The 19,286-nt window shown below is 41.7% G+C and overlaps 2 protein-coding genes across 2 annotated transcripts; one reads left to right on the top strand and one right to left on the bottom strand.

The window, feature by feature from the left end:
- Window positions 1-2,410: 2,410 nt before the first annotated feature.
- LOC119018479 (solute carrier family 25 member 44-like) lies at window positions 2,411-8,027 on the bottom strand. Its single transcript, XM_037096161.1, has 4 exons — window positions 7,785-8,027; window positions 6,028-6,693; window positions 5,731-5,858; window positions 2,411-4,594 (listed from the first exon to the last, which is right to left on the bottom strand). Exons 2-4 carry the CDS (start codon window positions 6,650-6,652, stop codon window positions 4,403-4,405), a joined length of 945 nt encoding a protein of 314 aa, XP_036952056.1. The 5' UTR covers window positions 6,653-6,693; window positions 7,785-8,027; the 3' UTR covers window positions 2,411-4,402.
- Window positions 8,028-8,499: 472 nt separating this feature from the next.
- LOC119018797 (proteasome subunit alpha type-4-like) lies at window positions 8,500-12,022 on the top strand. Its single transcript, XM_037096773.1, has 9 exons — window positions 8,500-8,630; window positions 9,040-9,065; window positions 9,176-9,218; window positions 9,626-9,788; window positions 9,911-9,988; window positions 10,436-10,524; window positions 10,694-10,824; window positions 11,459-11,582; window positions 11,787-12,022. The coding sequence occupies exons 2-9, from the start codon at window positions 9,063-9,065 to the stop codon at window positions 11,939-11,941; spliced, it is 786 nt and encodes a 261-aa protein (XP_036952668.1). The 5' UTR covers window positions 8,500-8,630; window positions 9,040-9,062; the 3' UTR covers window positions 11,942-12,022.
- Window positions 12,023-19,286: the final 7,264 nt, after the last annotated feature.

The following is a 19,286-nucleotide window of genomic DNA, read 5'->3' as shown; positions in this document are numbered from 1 at the left end:
ATCAGCACCCGGCAGAGACTCTGATTCACTCTTAGTTTCCTCTCTCCTCCCTGCAACGTTGTGTTCATGGCGTAAAGTCCATTTCCCCTCCAGCTCCAGTCAGCAGCCGACAGTACAGAACAGAAACACCTGAAAACTGCTGCAGTCAGGCTGATAAACAGGCGTGAAGATAAAGCCACTTCTTAATCCCAACAGTTTTACTATGAACTCTCCTCCCATCAGTCAGCGGCTCCACATCAGAGCAGGATCTGATGAGACTGTTCAGTCCTCCAGAAGTTCAGACTGCACCTGACTGATCAGCAGCTCGTCCTCCCTGTAGACACAATGCTTGGGCCGACATCTTCTGTGCTCTTGTGATAGAGATCCTCCCAGCAGCAGAAGGTAGATGTATGTTTTAACGTGCATATTGTGTTTATTCTATATGTAATAAACTGATTCAAGACTGACTGTACATTAAACTTTAGTCCTCCATTATTGCTGATCTTGTTTCAGACACAGGCTCATCACACTGAACAGCACTGGGCCCATCCATATGGAGCTGATGTTGGCATCACCACACAGATAGAAACACAGTTAGGGCAGAACGCAGAGGGTAACGTCTGTTTTGCAAAATCCATAATATATGAAGTATAAAGTATACATGAGAACACAACCTCACACTGCTAGAGCCTCACGTTCACTTCAGCTGACCTTCAGAAGACCATTGTGCATTAACAAATGACGACTGGATTTTTCTGGATCATTCACGCTGAAATCACATGAGGAGGAGATAATTTCATGGCCTCGAACCATAAACTGTTCAAATATACATCTGGATAAGTATTGTTATTGGACCAACTTATTAAAAATGTGAAGCGTGTTGGTCTCCACGCTCAGTGTCCTGCAAACCTCTGTCATCATTTCACTCCTGCTGATGAGAAGAAATAATGAAAGCTCTCTCACCTTTTTGTCCTTTTCTGCTTTATGTAATTCTCACGTCTGTTCATGTTTTGACTTCTGCCTCTTGCCACACACACACACACACACACACACACACACACACCATGACACCCATGAGAGTCGGAGGCCCTTCCGAGTCAGATTTGTTTCCTCTCTGACAGCCCTTCATCAATCTTTCTGACAAAGCGCCTCCCGGACATCACTTGATAATCAATGTATAGAGAGAACAGGGAGTACTCCGTCATCCCAGCGCGATTGTCAGCAAAAGAAAAACCTCCTCCGTCTTCAGCAGGCCTCCTCTTTTGTTTCATTCATCATCAGGTTTGTCTGTCTGTGCTTTTCTTGAACGTTTCAGCGCAGCACAGAGCAGAACATGAGTCTGCTGCTCTCTGTGACCCACCGAATGAACAACAGACCATTTCCTTTCATTTTTATTGCAGCAGCATTGACTTGATTTTTTTTATGCGTCATAAAACGTGCAGTACACAAGACATTAACAAACCGTCTGTCTGTGTTGGCAATGAATCTTGTTTAGACCGTGATGGTTGATGTTTAGATATAGCGTTGGGATTTAGATTCTAAAATGTATCTGAAACAGAGAGAACATGTTGTAGATCACAAAGAAATAAAGAAAACAGTCTCTTTTGTTGGATTTGTACATGAGTTTTTAATCACAACAGACTATAACTGTATCTCTATACAACTAACCCTATATCCTGTACTTCATGAACACATTTATGTTCCTTATATTTTGACAACTGCGGAATCGTCACAATGTCCCTGCAGGTTGAATCTTGTATTTCACATTTAACTGTGTGAACAATCGTACTGACTGTGGGGATGTCCTCATGATCAGGACAGACATGATTTAAATGTGGCCGACTTTGCCTCAGTAGATGCTTTTATCTCATTACCTAACATGAGATACTCTGGCGTCAGCGTCAGTGTCAGTAACACAACATCGATGAGACACGTTAAATTATGGGGTCACAGAATCACATTTGTCCTCCCAGGAGAGGACAGGAACAGGTTGTCTCTCCTCAATGTTGCAGTCACACAGACACTTTCTATAGACCTGCTGCTGAACCTCAGTATAATGTTTGTATCAAACAGTAAAATGTACTTAAAAGGTGTTTATAATTTCCTAAAGACTTTTTTTTTTTTTTTTTTTACAGGGATCTGGCTTTCATGTTTTAACACTTAGAGAACACGTCAGTCTGCTCATAGTGTCCAGGTAATCTCACCTCCCATCTCTTTAAAGGTGCTAGTCATCAACTATTGAGCATGTGGGATTGTCGGACGCCGTCCCAAAGCATCATTATGATGAGTCGTCACATGTTCGTGAGGTGACATCTGAAAGATGCAGAGATACGTGACAGCACATCCACTCTTCATTTAACATTGTAAATCTTGTACAACACATAGGTTCAGTAACTTAATCTGACTGGAAAACAACAAAAAACAAAGTGACTTCATGCAGCAGTGATGTTTTATTGACTGAACAGATGAACCAGGACTCACTGAGACGACACGATGTGAAACCACAGACACTACACATGACTGTCGATCAGATGGACAACAGGAGAGTCAACTCTGTGGCTCTCCAACAACATGATCACACTTTGTTACTGGAAGGAAAATTTTAAAAAATTCCAGACTGCAGTCAACCTTATTACAGATGTTCTCACTGATGAAGGGTTTTAGTGAAAATGCCTTTTTAACGATGAAGAGGACGAACAAGTGTGTTACTGCAGGAAAACTTAAAACTGCAAGTGATTCTACAAAGTGTTCTAGAGGTCACCTAGTATCTGTCAGAGCCTGAGCATGTTTAAATACAAGCTTATAAAACATGATCTGACTTTATGGCTTCATTCAGTCACACTCTCCTTACTCTCTGATGAAAAAATCTGTAGTCACAACATGTGATCAGCTCTACAAACCATATGTTAATCATCAACATCTGGTTTTCATGTTATTCAGAAAAGATTCACCTTCACCTGAAAGCCAAGTTACAAAAACAAAAAACAGTCGGTGCGAACATGTGGAGGAAAAACTCAACATATTATGAAAGTTTGAAGTCCGGACACTTCTGTGGTCATAAACCCAAAACAACGTCAAGACAATAAGTTAGGTACAACATATTTCTTTAAGACATGTTATTCAAACAATTAACAACAAATATACAATCACAAATGATCAAACATTTACATTATTGCACTCCAACATTTACTTTCTCAACAGGGAAGAAGCATCTCTGTCAGTGTCCTTCAGCCTCTCTGAAGCAGATCAACAGAAACACTGTCCCTTTGCTCCACATCATGGCTGCCATTACACCATCACATTGCCTTTAATCTAACCACCATATATCACCATTTTTAATTCGATGTAGCCTGTGGAGATCCAGTTAATGGATATCCGGACGAGACTTACTCTTCCATGAACAGGTCACTGATTGTAGTCTGATTACAACTTCCAAAAGGTCCAGACAACCTTTTGGCTTGTTTCTATAAAGTTATCTGCATGTGAACAAGGTTACATTGGATATAAACCCAAACAATATCAGACTATAGACTACTGGCGGGTTCTGAGATTCAATTCAGCCAATGACGTCCACTCAAACACTTCTGATACCAAAATCTGCCATATCAGAAAATCAGCCATTTAAAAACATCTTCATAGTATGTTCCAGAAATGTGATAAAATACTGTACTGCATGTCTTCTGTTTTTAGAGGAACCTCATTTATTTTGACTGAGCAGCTACACTACAACCGTAAATTAAATTAAACACAACACAGATTCTAAAAGCTACTGTTCTTCTCACGCACATTCAGCCTCTACAACAAACAGCTGATTGTTTGTCTTGATCTCTCCATGAAGGCAGCAAATTAAAAAAGGCCAAGAAAAAGCAACTGCACAACGGACAGAGGCGCCTGCTTAGTGAGCGAGAGGAAATAAACACTTGTGAGAAATGTGATTACTGCTGATGTGAATGCGTCATCATGAGTTTAACTGCCGTTCTCCAAACCCTGACCAAAGCCTAGTTTTAATGGGGGCCCGGCACAACTACAGTCACTATGGTAACCATGTGGCTGGTTATCAACTGTTGGGTATTTACAGACAATCAATTCTGCTTTTCTCCACAGCAGAGACGCTGATGAAATTAATCCTTTAAGATCGTCTTCCAGAAATTAAACTACTTCCAAATGCACTAAAAAGGACAACCCTGTTCAGCAGCAACACAATCAAATTGAATGTAGATCTATTCTTTAGGTATTAGGTATCTGCAACAGTATGTTGGCATGGACACATACGTACATGTTTAACAGTGTTACACACAGCTGTTGACTCCATTTTGTCCCCCAGGCTGTCATTAAGTGTTTCCTTCATCCAGTGTCTTCACAGGAAGTCAACATCCAGGGCTAAAATGGCACGTGGTCCAAATATGTTCTGTCCCAGTATCTTCTACCAGTGTCTCGAGTCCACCAGCTCCGGTCGCAAACTCAGTTTTTTTAGCGTCTCATAGCCGACCACCATGACGATGGCAGTGGGAGTGGATGAGATGATGCGTGCCGACAGTCCTTTGGTCAATCCCCAACAGCCCTCCTCTCTGATCAGCTGCCTGAACGTCTCGATGACCGAGGTCCTCCCTTCAACCTTAACAAACACACACAGCGCAAGTTATTTTAGAACCACAAGGTGCAGAGAACCATGAGTTATTACAACAAGCACAACACTCGTTATTTTCAAATGGTTATGTACATTATAGCCATCTACAAAAACACAAGTTTTGCACATTTGGGCTTCAACAAATGCTTAAGTGTTGCTGTACATTGCAGGAGAAAAAATAGGAATCATCCCCAGGCGTGTGCAGATCAGCACATTTCAGATTTGTGTGGCCATTTTGTGGTCACTCATCCATAGCCTGGTCCTGGTCCTGAACTGAATATGTAAAAGTGAGACAGTGGAAGGTGCGTTCATGGTTACTCTTAATTTGGTCATTTAATTGTATGTAGACGAGCAACATCAGTTGATTTAAGCATTACACATTTAGAATAATTTCTTAACTACCTGAAAATGTGTTGAATTAACTTAACAGTTGCCCATTTTAAAAAAAGATTCTCAATTTAAAATAACATTTGAGCTGCGGTATAAAGCCTTTAAGAGCATCCATTAACTTTTAAACAACATTTCTTATTGAGGGTATATCTGTGGTCCTAAAAGCAACATGAAGAAGACCGACTTCCTCTGCTGAGATTCTTCTGCACCTGTCTGCAGCTTCATGTTCTCACAACATCTTTAACAGTCCAGATATTCTTTGCAACACGATTTAAACGTTTGCACATTCCTGCACAAAACTGTACGTCTCTTTCATTTAGATCAATCATATCGTACCTTCTGGAACCTTCCAGTCATAGTTTTTGTATCAATCAATACCTTCATTCACACAATATGTATTTATACACTCTTCTTCACAATATCACTCAGTTTGTGAACCATTTCTAATGCAGCACAAATTGGAAGGGAAAAGCTTCCCACGCCAATACATGCACATTACAGATGAGTCATATGAATGGCTTGAAACTTCATTTACACATAAAAAGACAGCTGATTAATAATTGACATTCATCAACTATTGAAAAAATATCTAACTGAACACAGAGGACGGTGCATTTTAAGGCATCTTTTTCCATATGACAGAACAAACAAATAATTTCTTGAAGCCTTGACACAATAACTCATTGATCTCTAAGCTACTGACTACATCTCAAACAGAAAATTTTGAAGTTTACCTGAACTCTGGCTCTGACCACATCCATCGGGTTGGTGACAGTTGAGGCCGTAGCAGCAGCTAGAGGTCCGGCCATGGCTTGTAGGACCAGATGAGGGCAGTCACTGGGAGCCAGTTTGGAGAGTTGCTCTGCAGAAAATGACACATACAGATGCCTGATTAAACACATGGAGAGGACCAGAGAATCCACACTCCATAAAGAAAAAGAAACTTACTAGGAACGTAGACACAGAGAACACATGGCAAAACACAAGATCAAGGACTTAAGAGAAGGTGCAACTAGCTTCAAGCCCCTTACCAGCATAGAAGTGATAAAAAGGCCACCAGACAGCACTGTTCGGGATGTAGGTGAGTAAAGAAGCCACGTATCCCCTGTAGAAGCCCCGCAAACCATCAGCAGCAAAGATCTGCACCATAATGTTCCTGGTTTGGCCAAACACTTTTTTTGACTTTCCAGCCTCTGTTGAGTTGAGTCGAAAGCGGCTGAGGTGCTCCCCTTGGCCCTGCATCATCAGCTGCTGAGAGACCACATCTATCGGAACAGTGATGCTCTGAGCGACCAGGGAGGCCGAGCCGCCCGCCACCAGTGACTTAACTGTGTTGTCCTCAGAGTACTGGGCGACGTACTTCCTCACCAGCTCATAGGTGGTTATGTAAGCCTGGCCTGAGATGAGTGTGAAGGTGTTCACCATGAAGCCACGATAAAGGCCTCGAACACCCTCCGACTGCAGGATCTTGAAGAAGGCGTCAAAGGTGCCGCTGTAGAGTGATTTGCCCCTCTGCACCTGCAGACGAGTGCGGATGAGTGTGGCTGGGTAGACGGTGGCCCGGATGGTCATCGTCATGAACACCCCAAAGGAGTAGAACTTCCTTTTGTCCAGGTCCTCCCACTCGATGATCTGGATGTTCCTTTTCTGCTGCATCCTGACAGCTGTAGGTTCCCCCTCATCAGATTGACTCCCGCCTGATGGCAGAAACAGCAACACAACGGTCACTAGTTTGTATCAAGCCTGGGAGTTCAGTGTTTACGGTTTGACATCTCAATGGAAACTGAGCAGACTTCATCCACTAATCATAACATGAGATGGAGTTAGAAAAGAAGTTCATACTAAATTACTAACTTTTTGTGTGTGTGTGTGTGTGTGGCAGGGGGGGTGTAATATTCCATCGCACTAATAAGAACTGTTGTGTTAAAGCCAAGAGTTTCCTTGTCAAGTCTTTTTACTGAACTTAAATACTACTAGAGAGACATGCAATTCTTAGTGTTACAACAAACTGAAGAAGTGGAAAAAGGTGAACACCATCCCTCATCCGCATCCTGATCATCCACCCAGCAACCCCTCTGCTCTTTACAGCAGCTGCAGCACAACCTAATCAGGTCTGATGATGGACAATAGATAACAGAACTTAAATAAAATAAACCTCCAACGCTGTAATTTCAACAATTTAATTTTAGATTGCTCCATCATTATTACCATCCAAATAATATGAACACAACCCTCTGAAGTGCTGCACCCAAACACTGCCAGCACTCGTGCAGTTGAATCCAGTCCTGAGACATAACGTCCCAACATTCACTCTGGCTATTCGATAATCTCTCCTTGATCAATGATATGTTTCTCCATTCATCTGTCGGTGGGAGATCAAGGGTCACGGTGCAGGACAAATTAGCTGGCTAAAGCTAACGACGCTGATTTACAGATTTAAGCAGCTTTGGCTAAAGCAGCGAGGCATGTCGATGATATGACTGTGTTCTTACAGATGTCTTCACCCAGTAACTTAACACCTTTAACCAGCAACACCAGTTTGTGTTTGACCCCAAAGGCAAAACCAGTCAGAGGACACCATGTTCCCGAGCCGAGCGCTACGGAAGTACGAGATGTGTGTTAGCTAACGACACTGATAGCATCCAGCAGAGAACCAGACATGACAACATGAGATGTATAATGAAGGGTGTCTCCTGCTGGATGTGTTGGTGTGGTTTGAGCTTGTAGCTAAACACTAAAGCAGAGTTGAGTTGTAGCGTTAGCATCGGTATGACTAGCAAACACTTACCTCTTCGAACAGATGTTGATTTCAGTTTACTTCATTTCCGTAATGTCAGTCAGACCAGAAGCGCCGTGTCATCACCAGCAGATTAAATTATATGCTGCTCTGAGTATCGTTATTCAATTGTTTAAAACACATTAAAACGACATGGGAGTTAGCTTCCTCCTGCTAATAAGCTCAGTTAGCGTCCCGTTCATTCAAACGCTGCTGAATGGACCAATGACACCCGGCGGAGCTTCTTTTTCTCTTGTCTTACACGTCATGATGCGTTCACGTGTCTCAGTACTGCCCATTACCGACGCTGGAGTGGAACTGCAAGATTATCTCTGGTGCAGGTACAAACAACTGGAAGTAAATAAACGTACAATGTACAGTACAAAGTTAAGTTCTTATAACATTTAAGATGTATAGTCTAAATAGAGAACATCACACACACACACACACACACACACACACACACACACACATTAATCTTGTTTGATTTATTATTTTTCTTGTTTATTTATCAATCTCCATTATTATTATTATTATTATTATTATTATTATTATTATTATAATAATAATAATAATAATAATAATAATAATAATAATAATAATAATAATAAATTATGGCAGTCCTTATGATTAATTTGTTGGCCTGCACACGAAGTTACATTACTCTTTACCTGTGGCATTCTGTCACTGCGGGACATAGTGACGTAATTAGCGGTCCTCCCACCGGAGGGTGGTGCTGCTGAGCAGCCGCTGCACCTCCGCAGGGTCCCGGCGAGTGTGTGAGGAAACATTAAACTGAAAGTAGTGGACCCAAAAGTGTGTGAGGGGAAAAAGACAACTTAGACTCTTTCACACAAGGTAATGTGTGTTTTAATTACCTATTTACTATGTCACTGTTTAATCCTGTCACAATGTTCGGGTGTAAGTTCGGTTTGACTTTGTCCGGTTAGAGGAACCTTCCTCATTTCGAACTAGCTAGCTAGCATGCTAACGAGCTAGCTTGCTCAGATATTGCAGATTCATTCCGTTCAGCAGCAGTTAGCATAGCTTAGCATAGCTCGGCTACCTGCCATGAACTGAGGCAGAAAAGTGGAGCGTTAGCGCCGCATTATATTGTGAATGTGCGTGTGAGCACATAAATGATGGAGATCGGCTGTACAGTCTTAAATGTAACGTTAGCGGAAAAGGAGATAATGCCTGCCGGCTGAAACGTCTTCTTCTCTCTGTCTCTGGTGTCGAACCTCATTACTGCTGTTGTGTTTTGCAGGAAAGCTTCAGCGGCGTGAGAAAATGGTAGGTAGCTGATGTAGAAATATCTCACATAATTTTTATTTAAATATGCAACACTTTGATTTGTCATAAGTCCTGTTTTGTCAACTAACTCTTTGTTTCTTGTTGCTCAGTCTCGTAGATATGATTCCCGAACAACCATATTTTCCCCGGAGGGTAAGTCCAGTCTCTGAGGAACCTCACGGATGATCTGAGTGATGGTGCTAGAAATTCAAGTCCAACATGCCTGCACTATAACATTATATTTAAAAGCACATATCGTTCCTCAAAAGTACAGTTCTGCCAGTTGAACAACGTTTATTTATGATGTGTGGGTTCATAATCAACAGGGTGTCTAAAAGTTTAGACCATTAACATACTGAACCTGATTTGAGATAAATGTTTCCTCATGATCCTTATGACAGTAATTTGACAAAATATTTTACACTCAACATGTTCTTAATGCTTTCAGCCACATCTCGTGGCACTCAACAGTCAGTGACAGCTGAGACAACTCAATGATGATGTACTAGACACACGACTGACAAGTCTGATCAATATATCCCTGTGCTTGTAATTAACAGGACGCCTCTATCAGGTGGAGTACGCAATGGAAGCAATCGGTCATGCTGGAACATGTCTGGGGATTCTGGCAAATGATGGAGTGCTGTTAGCCGCAGAGAGACGCAACATTCACAAACTGCTCGACGAGGTTTTCTTCTCTGAGAAGATCTACAAGCTCAATGAGTGAGTGAACTGAACGACAGGAGGCTCCCAGCGCTTATCTGTTCTCACCATAGCATCATGAGTCCTCCCTTTCTTTAGGCTAACTCTGTACTTTTGTCTCCTGTATGTGATTATCTGTTTAGTGACTTGGCCTGCAGTGTTGCTGGGATCACATCAGATGCTAACGTGCTGACGAACGAACTGCGGCTAATTGCACAGAGGTGAGTTTCAGAGGGAAAACTGGTTATCCATTACATTTTAGGTCTGTCCTAAAAATCCTTTCAGGCTTTGGATGTCTGGAATATTTTACAGAGACATTTTTGTTTTAAACGAGTCAGCCTACTGCAGGCTGACTCGTTTAAAACAAAGATGTCTCTGAAACAAAAAAAAATTATACTCCATTTATTTTACTTTATTAAATAAATGGAGTATAATATCTTCAGTGTCTAAAGGAAATAATTTTAACAGAAAAGCTTAAAGAAACAGTTCCCTACTTACAAGCTTAAACATTGCTGAAGCACGTCAGTACTGAAATTACATCCAACTTCTAGCATGTCAGATATTAATGTGAATTTGAAGGTATTTCTTCTTCTTGATGTTTATGCTTCAGATTTCACACGTCCTTTACATTCATCATAAAACCACTGACCTGTTGAGCTTCCCTTCAGATATTTATTGCAGTACCAGGAGCCGATACCCTGTGAGCAGCTGGTCACAGCCCTGTGTGACATCAAGCAGGCGTACACACAGTTTGGGGGTAAGATGCAGAGTCTGGTTTAATGTGTGTCTTTATTGGCATCAAGATTTTGTGAGCCTTAACACTTCTAGTGTGAATTTTTAGAGATATCTGCAAGAAAACACTTGTATTCTCATCTCTGTAACTGGATGTTGGTGCTCTGTAGCAGCTGTATGGTTTATCTTTACAGGGAAGAGGCCGTTTGGTGTCTCTCTGCTGTACATGGGCTGGGACAAACACTATGGCTTCCAGTTGTACCAGAGTGACCCCAGCGGCAACTATGGAGGCTGGAAGGCAACCTGTATTGGGAACAACAGCGCGGTACGTCTGACATTTGAGAGATAATGAAAATGACATAACACTTTCTTTTCATGAGATTTTCTTAAGATGGCCTGTTGTTGTTCTGTTGCAACACATTTCTCTGTAGATGTTAAACTGGAGCCATGCTGCTTACATATTCAGTGCAACATTGTAAAGTGTATCGGCATCGGCCGATGCGGGCTGCTGTGTTCGCCGATCTGGCGTTATTGATAGACAGGCATCCACAGGCAGCTCCGTGTTGCTGGAGAAGCTGCAAGAAAACCAATCCAGTGTGGCAGCATTTCACAGAGCACTGTTCTACCTCACCTGATTTTAATATTTGTTAAATATTGTTTACTTGTTCTTGTTCTACCTCACCTTTTGTCATGTCAATAAATGTTCCTTTTTTTAAGATTGAGACTCATAACATCTGTTATCATCATTGTGTAATTTTTGTGATGTAAATTGAGGGAGCAAATGTAGTAGCGGCTCTAAATATCGGCTGAGGAAAATCAGCAGTCCATATCGGTCATCGGCTAAGACTGATGGAAAAAAAAATCGGTATTGGCATCGGCCCTAAAAAATCTATATCGTTTGATCCCTAATGTCATGGTTCTCCTGTCTGATGTGTGACATGTTGTCCTCTCTGTCGCAGGCTGCAGTGTCCATGCTGAAGCAGGACTACAAAGAGGGTGAGATGAGTCTGTCCTCGGCTCTGGCTTTGGCTGTCAAAGTCCTCAACAAAACAATGGATGTCAGCAAGCTGTCAGCTGAGAAAGGTGAGCCGAGGAAGCACTGTCTTGTTATTTTGTTCGCATTTTCTGATTTGTTCCCTGTGAAGTGAAACCATCAGTGACTCCTCTGTTGGAGCAGTTTATGACCTCTAAACATACGATGACAGTTACTCACTAATTACTGGCCATACTTATTTTTACTGCTCGATGTATACAATAAATAATGCTGTATCACATTGACTGTTTCAGTGGAAATTGCCACCCTGACACGGGAAGACGGAAAAACCAAAATCAAGGTGCTGAAACAGAAAGAAGTCGAGGAGCTTATCAAGCGTCACGAGGCCGAGGAGGCCAAGGCTGAGAAGGACAAGAAGGACAAGGAGCAGAAGGAGAAGGACAAATGAGCAACATCATGTTTTTGTACCTCATGTCATCAAATTCTGTATTGTTTTGTCTTTTACATTAAAAGTTTAGAAACTGCTGGACGTGTTGTCATCTGCATCCTTGTCACAGAAGAAATATGAAACAGATGTAACGCATCCCTACACAGTGAAATAAATTGTGCTAACAAAGAGCTCACCTTGAACTTTAGCAGGAAAATTGGATGGACAGAATATTACACTTAATACAGTCATAAACTATAAGCACCATTAACTACAGCCTCCAAAATGTAATATTATTTTATTTAAATGTTACTGCTGCCTGTGTTTGGGCTACTTCAGGTGTGTGTGTGTGTACTTGCTGTTATTGCCACATGATGGCGCCATCAGTCCTGCAGATGGCGACAGGTGGTAAATGTACAAGAACGAGGACTGTTTTGGCGACTTTGTTTTCTGATTTTACATTCAGCCTAAACTTTTATTTAAAAAAAAAAAATGGTTTTAATACTGATACTTTCAAAAATCTTTACAACACTACAAATGTGCATCTGAGTCATTTAACTGAGTGGTCAGATCTCTTTTATTGTCATCTCATTACCAGTCTCATCAGCAGGTTCCACATGTAGGTTTGGTATAAATCAAAATAACAGACATAACAAGACAAATGATGTGTTTTATGTGTGGTTTACCTGCATGAGCAGGTGAGGCAGCTGTTCAGGCCTCCTTCTGCTCGAGTCCTTTAGAGGTGTAGTTTGTTCTTCTCACCACCTGATGGCGACAGTGTTCATTGGTTGTCTTGAGACTGATGCTTTCTGTTAGCTGCCTCCTCTCTGCAGAATAACAAGATTGTTCCAAAATGATGGTATTTATCTCCACATGGCACCATGAGCTATGATTATTTAAGGCTGGTTGGAGCCAATCAGTGAACAGATATTGAACACTACAGCTCATCGCTGCTCTGACACTCAGGCCTGATGTAAAGACAAAGACACATCCCTACCATGTACTGTGTTTACTTTACACACAGCAGTTCACAGATTGCTCTCATGCTCAGACAGTTGTTAAGTCATGGGACGATCAACAGAGCAGGTGGTGAACGTGACAGCAGCAGAGTGTCTGTCATATTGCTGTGTGATCACGTAGGTGGTCACCACTCACCTCAGACCAGCTGTCTGAACTTAATCATACAACATGAAGCATGTTACAGTGTGTGAGCAGCTCTTCTCATCCTGAGACCCATTCCTGAAATCCCCACGCTTTTTGATTTTGTGTTGTTTTGAGTTAGAAGTTATGTTAGAACCCTCCAGACAGAACTACTGGACAAATAATCACACCAAGAAAATGTATTCTGTGACAAACAGACGTTAACGTTAAATTCCTGTTGTGTCCATGTCCACAGTGACTTTAGTGATCTTGAAGAGACATTTACATGCTCATAGTATTAATGTAGGTAGGTGAACCAGGTACAGATGCAAGTCACTGCAGTGGTGAATGCTGATTGGTTGAATTGTGACACCTCAGCAGCAGCAGCATCCAGGATTTTATGCATAAATAAGATCAAATTCTCCCCCAACAATGAGTGATGATTTCTTTACTTATTTTATCTCCCTTTATACGATGATCTTTGACAACCTTTCCCACATCACTAGGAGGGAGATCTAGTTGAAACATAGCAAATATCTTTGTTTTATACATTTTTATTTTTATTTTCTTACTACCAGCATGTTGAGTCCACAAACACATGAATCAATGTGAAACTCCACCAACATCAACTCCCTCTCAGCCCACACATTCCCAGAAACAATGCTGTGGACACGACCTCCATGTCCTCAGTGCTGACTTCCGCCCTGCATGAAGGCATTCTTTCCTGAACACAACATTTTCACATTCAGTTCTCAATATTTATAAAGACACGCTTAGAGCTGTAAAATGAGGATCACTCATGAGTAAAAATGTTCCATGTGTAGGATGAAGCAAGAATGTAAGGTTCATGTTTTAATTAGTGTTTCACCTAGAAATAAGATTCATGAAGCCTTTATATCAGCGGAGGGAGCAGATCCACTTTCACTGAGTCCGCCATGTTACACTGCCGTGTCTCCTCAGTAGCCCGGAATGGACAAACCAAACACTGGCTGCAGGAAAATAACTCTGGAGGAAAAATGTTTGTCTTTAAACATTCAGTATGTTTCCAATATGGTTAGAAGTGGAGCATGAAAATCATTCACACTGAAGTTTAATGTTCTAACATAGACAGAATTAGTGATTCATGTGCTAATACATAGCAGCTTGGCCCTATTGAGACGGCTGTAGCTCAGCGGGTAGAGCAGGCCAGCTAGTGTTTCGAAGGTCGCTGGTTCAAATCCCAGCTCCAGGCTGCGTTGAGCTGAGCTGCATGTCAAAGTGTCCTTGAGCAAGATGCTGAACCCTAAATTGCTCCTGATGTGTGGTTGACATCTTACATGGCAGAGTCAGAGGCTCACCTGCCTGTGATGAGTTGGCAAATTGAGTAGCTACCCTGCCTTCGGCGAGAGACAGCTGGGACTGTGTCAAGCAAAAACTCCTGAACCCCATAAAAGGGATAAAGCAGTTACAGACAATGGATGGGCCCTGGTGAATTGAATCCAGTTGTTATTATTGAATAATTAATTAATACTGTAAGTAATAGGAATAGTAAAGACTCTGTAGCCATCTGTCACGCTGCGTCTCTCAAATAAGAAACAGTATCAACATTAAGTCCAGAAGTGACCTACAAGTCAGCAGTTTGTACAAAGACTACAACACATAACAATTGTCCCAACAGTTCATTAAGAGCTAGCTGGCTATTCTGGATGTTGTATTAGCAACACATTAGCCTCAGACAGCTAGTATACAGTCTAAGCCTCTACCAGTTAATGTTAGCTTGGTTAGCATTGAACTGACTAGTTGGGAAAACTAAACCGAGAAATTAACAATCAGAAAACAGCTGAAATTTAAGAGGTAGCAACAGATAACTTGTCAACATTTAGAAACATTGACTGATGTTTGAAAAATGTCACAAATGTTAGCTCAACTGTGTCATTGGTGGTTGTCTTAGCAACAGAATGGTCACTGGTGCCAAGTGTCAGTGGGAGAATAACATGTTGAATCAAACTAATTATGATTTTATACAACACCTTCCCTGCTCAGTTTCTATAAGCAGACTCTACGTGACTGAGAGACACTAGTCCAAGTTCTGAGAGGAAAAACTTCTTTTCATTTGATGCCAATCTTTCAGTTTGGAAATAACATGGCCTTAAACTGTAAATCAACAGCACTAATTCATTTAAAGGGCAGGCGCAGTGAGATCATGGTGTTCACATGAGCTCTCACAGTGTTGAGTGGGAGGATCTTGGCATCTGAATGACTGGAGAAGCCTCCCCTCCTGAGACCGAGCCTGAAACCGTCCGCTGACCTCCCCCCGCTATAGATTCTCTAAATGTAGTAGAGTTTGGATACTGTAAGAATCTTCTCTCCAGTGTCCACTAACGCCTGAACACAACACTTCCTCTGGCGGATCTCTGAGGCTCTCGCTCTCTTTGTTCCATCAGAGCAACCTGAGAATAAGGGGATGACTGGACTAGAGGCCCGCGGGTGTCCACTGTGATGAACAGACAGGGAGAGCAGGGAAATCTTCTGCAGTGTAAACACAGGCCCAGAACAGCACTGGAATGTCTCTGCACTGGGAGCTGGAGTACGAGGTCAGCTGGAGGCTAAGGCAGGTGGTATACATCAGAATGGAGGCTGTCATCTCAGCATTAACTTATCCAAACAAGAGACAGGCGGTATGTTATCCTGCTAGCACTGGAGGAGGAGCAGGAGGAGGAGGAGATAGAGGAGGAAGGAAGAGTGAAGAGAGAAAAAAGGGGGAGTAATTTGGGCCGAAGCAGACGGGAACGAGGGGAAGTGTCCCTACAATCGTCCTCTCTCCCGACTCCCCCTCAGTCCCAGAGGGGACAAACACCAGTTAGCATAAGAGACATGACATGAGACCTGCTGCTTCTGATCTGAGTCCTGTCACTGATCCGGAGCACTGTGGCAATGTATCACTGGGAGCAGATCCAACCTGGTTCTGAACACAGGAGATTTACAGCATGTTGGACAGAACTGAGTGCTCATTAAATTATGGAATAATTAAAAAAAATGAAATAGGCCTTTTGTGGCAAAAGTATGTAATATTTGAGTCACATAAAAGTTATTTATTAGTTTTCTTCCTAATTGTCCTTGAAATAGTGGTCAAGAGCCCCCCCACCCCCAACACAAAAATGGTTTGGCCACTGATCAAAATTTGATGTTAGGTGTAACCTAACAGTCTAGCTCTAATGTTAGTCCATTAGCTTGTATAAAAGCCTGACACAACTCGTTATCTTTGACAGAAACAGTTGAGTTTGGAAGCTCTGTCAGAGAGGATGAGACAGAGCTGCAGTCAGGTGACAGAGAGAGTGATGGGGGAGGGACAGAGTTAGGGTTTCCACTGAGCCTTGAAAAGTATTAAATTTGACAGTCTCAATTTTAGGCCTTAAAAAGCCTTAAATACGTCCATATTTTTGCATATAGGTCTTAAATATGTACGTTCTTGTACCACTTCCGTCATCGCCTTTTTTGTTTTGAGGAAATGTGTTGGCTAGATTCACAGTCAGCTTCTGTGTTAAGTGTCCTGGAACGTAACCGCACGGTCGGAATTTATCGGCGTACACTTTGCTATTTCCTAGACTTAGACAGCAGAGTCTGACTGCCAGAGGACCCTCAAATTGAATCACTTGTTAAACTAATTAAAACTAAACGGAAATAAAAACAAACTGAAAAACTTGATTAAAATAAAAACTAATGAAAATTTTAAAACTATGATAACCCTGACACACACACACACACCATTCTTCATTGTTTGAGCTGCCCTGTAAATGGCAATAAAATAGTTATTTTTTTATTCTAGGACTGCATTTTTCCTTACGTTTTTGTACTTAGTGTAGGTTTTAAATTTAGTTCAAAATGGTCTTAAAAAGTCTTAAATTTGATTATCTCATCACGGCCCCAGGCAAGACTGTCATCTGGCCTGCTAATGAAAAAATAAAATAAAAACATTCTGCAGCTTTTTATTATTATTAAAGCCGGAGATCCAGCAGTGATGAACAAGCTGCTGCATACTTGATGCAGGTCTTTTCTCATGCATTTTGTTCCCTAATTGGACAGCAGACAGTGGAAAGATGACAGGCAACACCAGTCCAGAACCAGGGATGCTGCTGTTAATGGTCGGCAGCTCAACCCTTTGACCAACAGGGAGCCTGCAGGTGTTTCACTTATACTCATATAGTGATTTATTGCTCATAGTGAGGATGTGGTAAATACAGTATGTACTCAAACGTTTGGAGAAATGTTCTTATTTTGGAAAGAAAGGCACTTTTCTTTTTCAATTAATGACATTATCAATGTGGTAAATGACTATTTTAACCAGGAATGGCAGATTCTCTATGGTATACGCTGTTTTAGAATACAGTTTTACAGAGGAAGCGCTGAAGAAAGGCTCCAGCACTGAGAAATGTGTAATGTAAATACAACATTCACTAAAAACATAACACAATAAAAAAATACTTCACTATATTTATGCTATTACTATCACATTTTGTAGAAAATAAAATAATGATTAATAATGTCCGTCTTTATTACCTCCAGCAGAGTACCTCATGTCTGTGTTTGTGTTCACCCCTGTCCATCTGTTCTTGTGTTGCTGGCTTGTCAGCAGGATCATACAGAAAAGTACTGAACTGGTTTCCACACACTTGGATGGAGGATGTGTCCCCAGTTATGGGGGACAAAACATGAGACTGTTGAAAAAATCATGTTGATTGAACACATTATTTGTCAGCCACAGTAAAACTGACCTATTGTGTCACTTTAAAGGACCTTTATTATGTCTGTGTTACATCTGTAAATCTAATGTGATTGGTTGAAGTTAACTAGCGAAGTTGTTGCAGACATGAAGTATCTGTTGTCCAGCAGCCAGACAATAAGTGTCCCAGTGTTCTGGACCCTCACCTGCAGCGTCCTCACTGAGCTGGTATGAATTCAGCTATAATAACAGACCTGTGGTTACACTTGACTGTTGACTGTTTACACATGCTGTGCCAACAGTCATTTTCCATCATGAGCTTTAAACAGCACTAAAACCCAAAATCCCTGAAAGAAAAGAGTCGAGATAATGTAACCGTGGTATCTTGAACAGCAACACCTGCGGTCCGAGAGACCGAGCGCCTTCATCCAACAGAACGTCTTTCACTGACTGTCTGCTCACCGTCAAGCTCCTATTTAAAGCAGAGGCCACTCACTGGAGAGTGAGATCCTGACCTTACTGGGAATCAGGAATTAAATCATCTCATCCATGGCAGTCATTTTGTGAGCAGCCTGCAAATCCTAAAGATTACAGACTCACTGCTCAGCAGCAGATCAAGACAGTTCACCATAAATGGAGTCGAGCTCCAGTAAACAGTAATTACAAGCCGGGCTGCTGATATGACCTATTATGGAGCGGTATATGAAGCTGCTGCTTCTGCTGCTGCTGCTGCTGCTGCTGGCACATGGTTTTGTATCGACAGGTTGGAATTTGGGGCTAGATATTTACATGGCCTTGATATAATATGACATGATTGTTGTCAAAAAAACCTCCAACCTATGAGATGAATGCTCATCCTACTGGACAGACTCAAATAAAGATGCACAGGATCGGGCTGAGATCAGGCTGACATACATTTGTTCTGAAAAGTTGTGTCAAACGGGCAGATTGTTATGATCACTGGTTATTTATGTGACACTGTTTAGATGGGCTGTTCTCATCTGGTGTCTTCACCTCAGTTAAAATGTTCTGCAGAGGTTCTGGTTCTGCTTTGGAACAACAGCCACTTGTCGCTGCCAACCTAATAGAGCTGTGAGGATGAACTTTTCTGTGTAGAGAAGAGGCAGCAGCAGGCTCCAGATCTGCCAACCTCCATCACACTTTGTTACACACTCGTTTCTACACAGAACAAAACTTTGCACCCCAGTTATCTTCATGTGATCAGTAAGTTCATAGAGGTAAAGGTGGGCCATGTATGGATTAATATGTAAATGCAGTTTCTGATTATTTTTTTTTTTAACTTTTTTTGTTTTGTTTGTTTTGCTTTCTGGGTCACTGAGTGTCTGAAATATGAACAGAGGAAAAATGTATGTAAATGTGTGCATGTAAACTCAAAAGATAACTACTCTATGGACTGAGCAGAGTCACAGCAAAACTGCAGCAGAACCACAGCAGAACCTGTGTGAATGAGTGACTCAGATCTCTGCAGGGGCACGTGGACCAGCGTCAGATCTCTGCTGTGCACAG

Source organism: Acanthopagrus latus, chromosome 4 (genome assembly GCF_904848185.1).
Source record: "Acanthopagrus latus isolate v.2019 chromosome 4, fAcaLat1.1, whole genome shotgun sequence".
NCBI lineage: Eukaryota > Metazoa > Chordata > Actinopteri > Spariformes > Sparidae > Acanthopagrus > Acanthopagrus latus.
This window is presented reverse-complemented; position numbering and strand designations above follow the sequence as displayed.

What these genes read in the sequence shown, in the direction of transcription:
- LOC119018797 (XM_037096773.1), top strand. An exon ending in AAGATCTACAAGCTCAATGA is followed by an intron (nt 9,789 to 9,910) that starts GTGAGTGAACTG and finishes TTATCTGTTTAG; the next exon opens with TGACTTGGCCTGCAGTGTTG. An exon ending in GGCGTACACACAGTTTGGGG is followed by an intron (nt 10,525 to 10,693) that starts GTAAGATGCAGA and finishes TTATCTTTACAG; the next exon opens with GGAAGAGGCCGTTTGGTGTC.
- LOC119018479 (XM_037096161.1), bottom strand. Translation starts at nt 6,652, where the DNA reads ATGCAGCAGAAAAGGAACATCCAGATCATCGAGTGGGAGGACCTGGAC. An exon ending in TTTTTATCACTTCTATGCTG is followed by an intron (nt 5,859 to 6,027) that starts GTAAGGGGCTTG and finishes CATTTTCTGCAG; the next exon opens with AGCAACTCTCCAAACTGGCT. An exon ending in TGGTCAGAGCCAGAGTTCAG is followed by an intron (nt 4,595 to 5,730) that starts GTAAACTTCAAA and finishes GTGTTTGTTAAG; the next exon opens with GTTGAAGGGAGGACCTCGGT.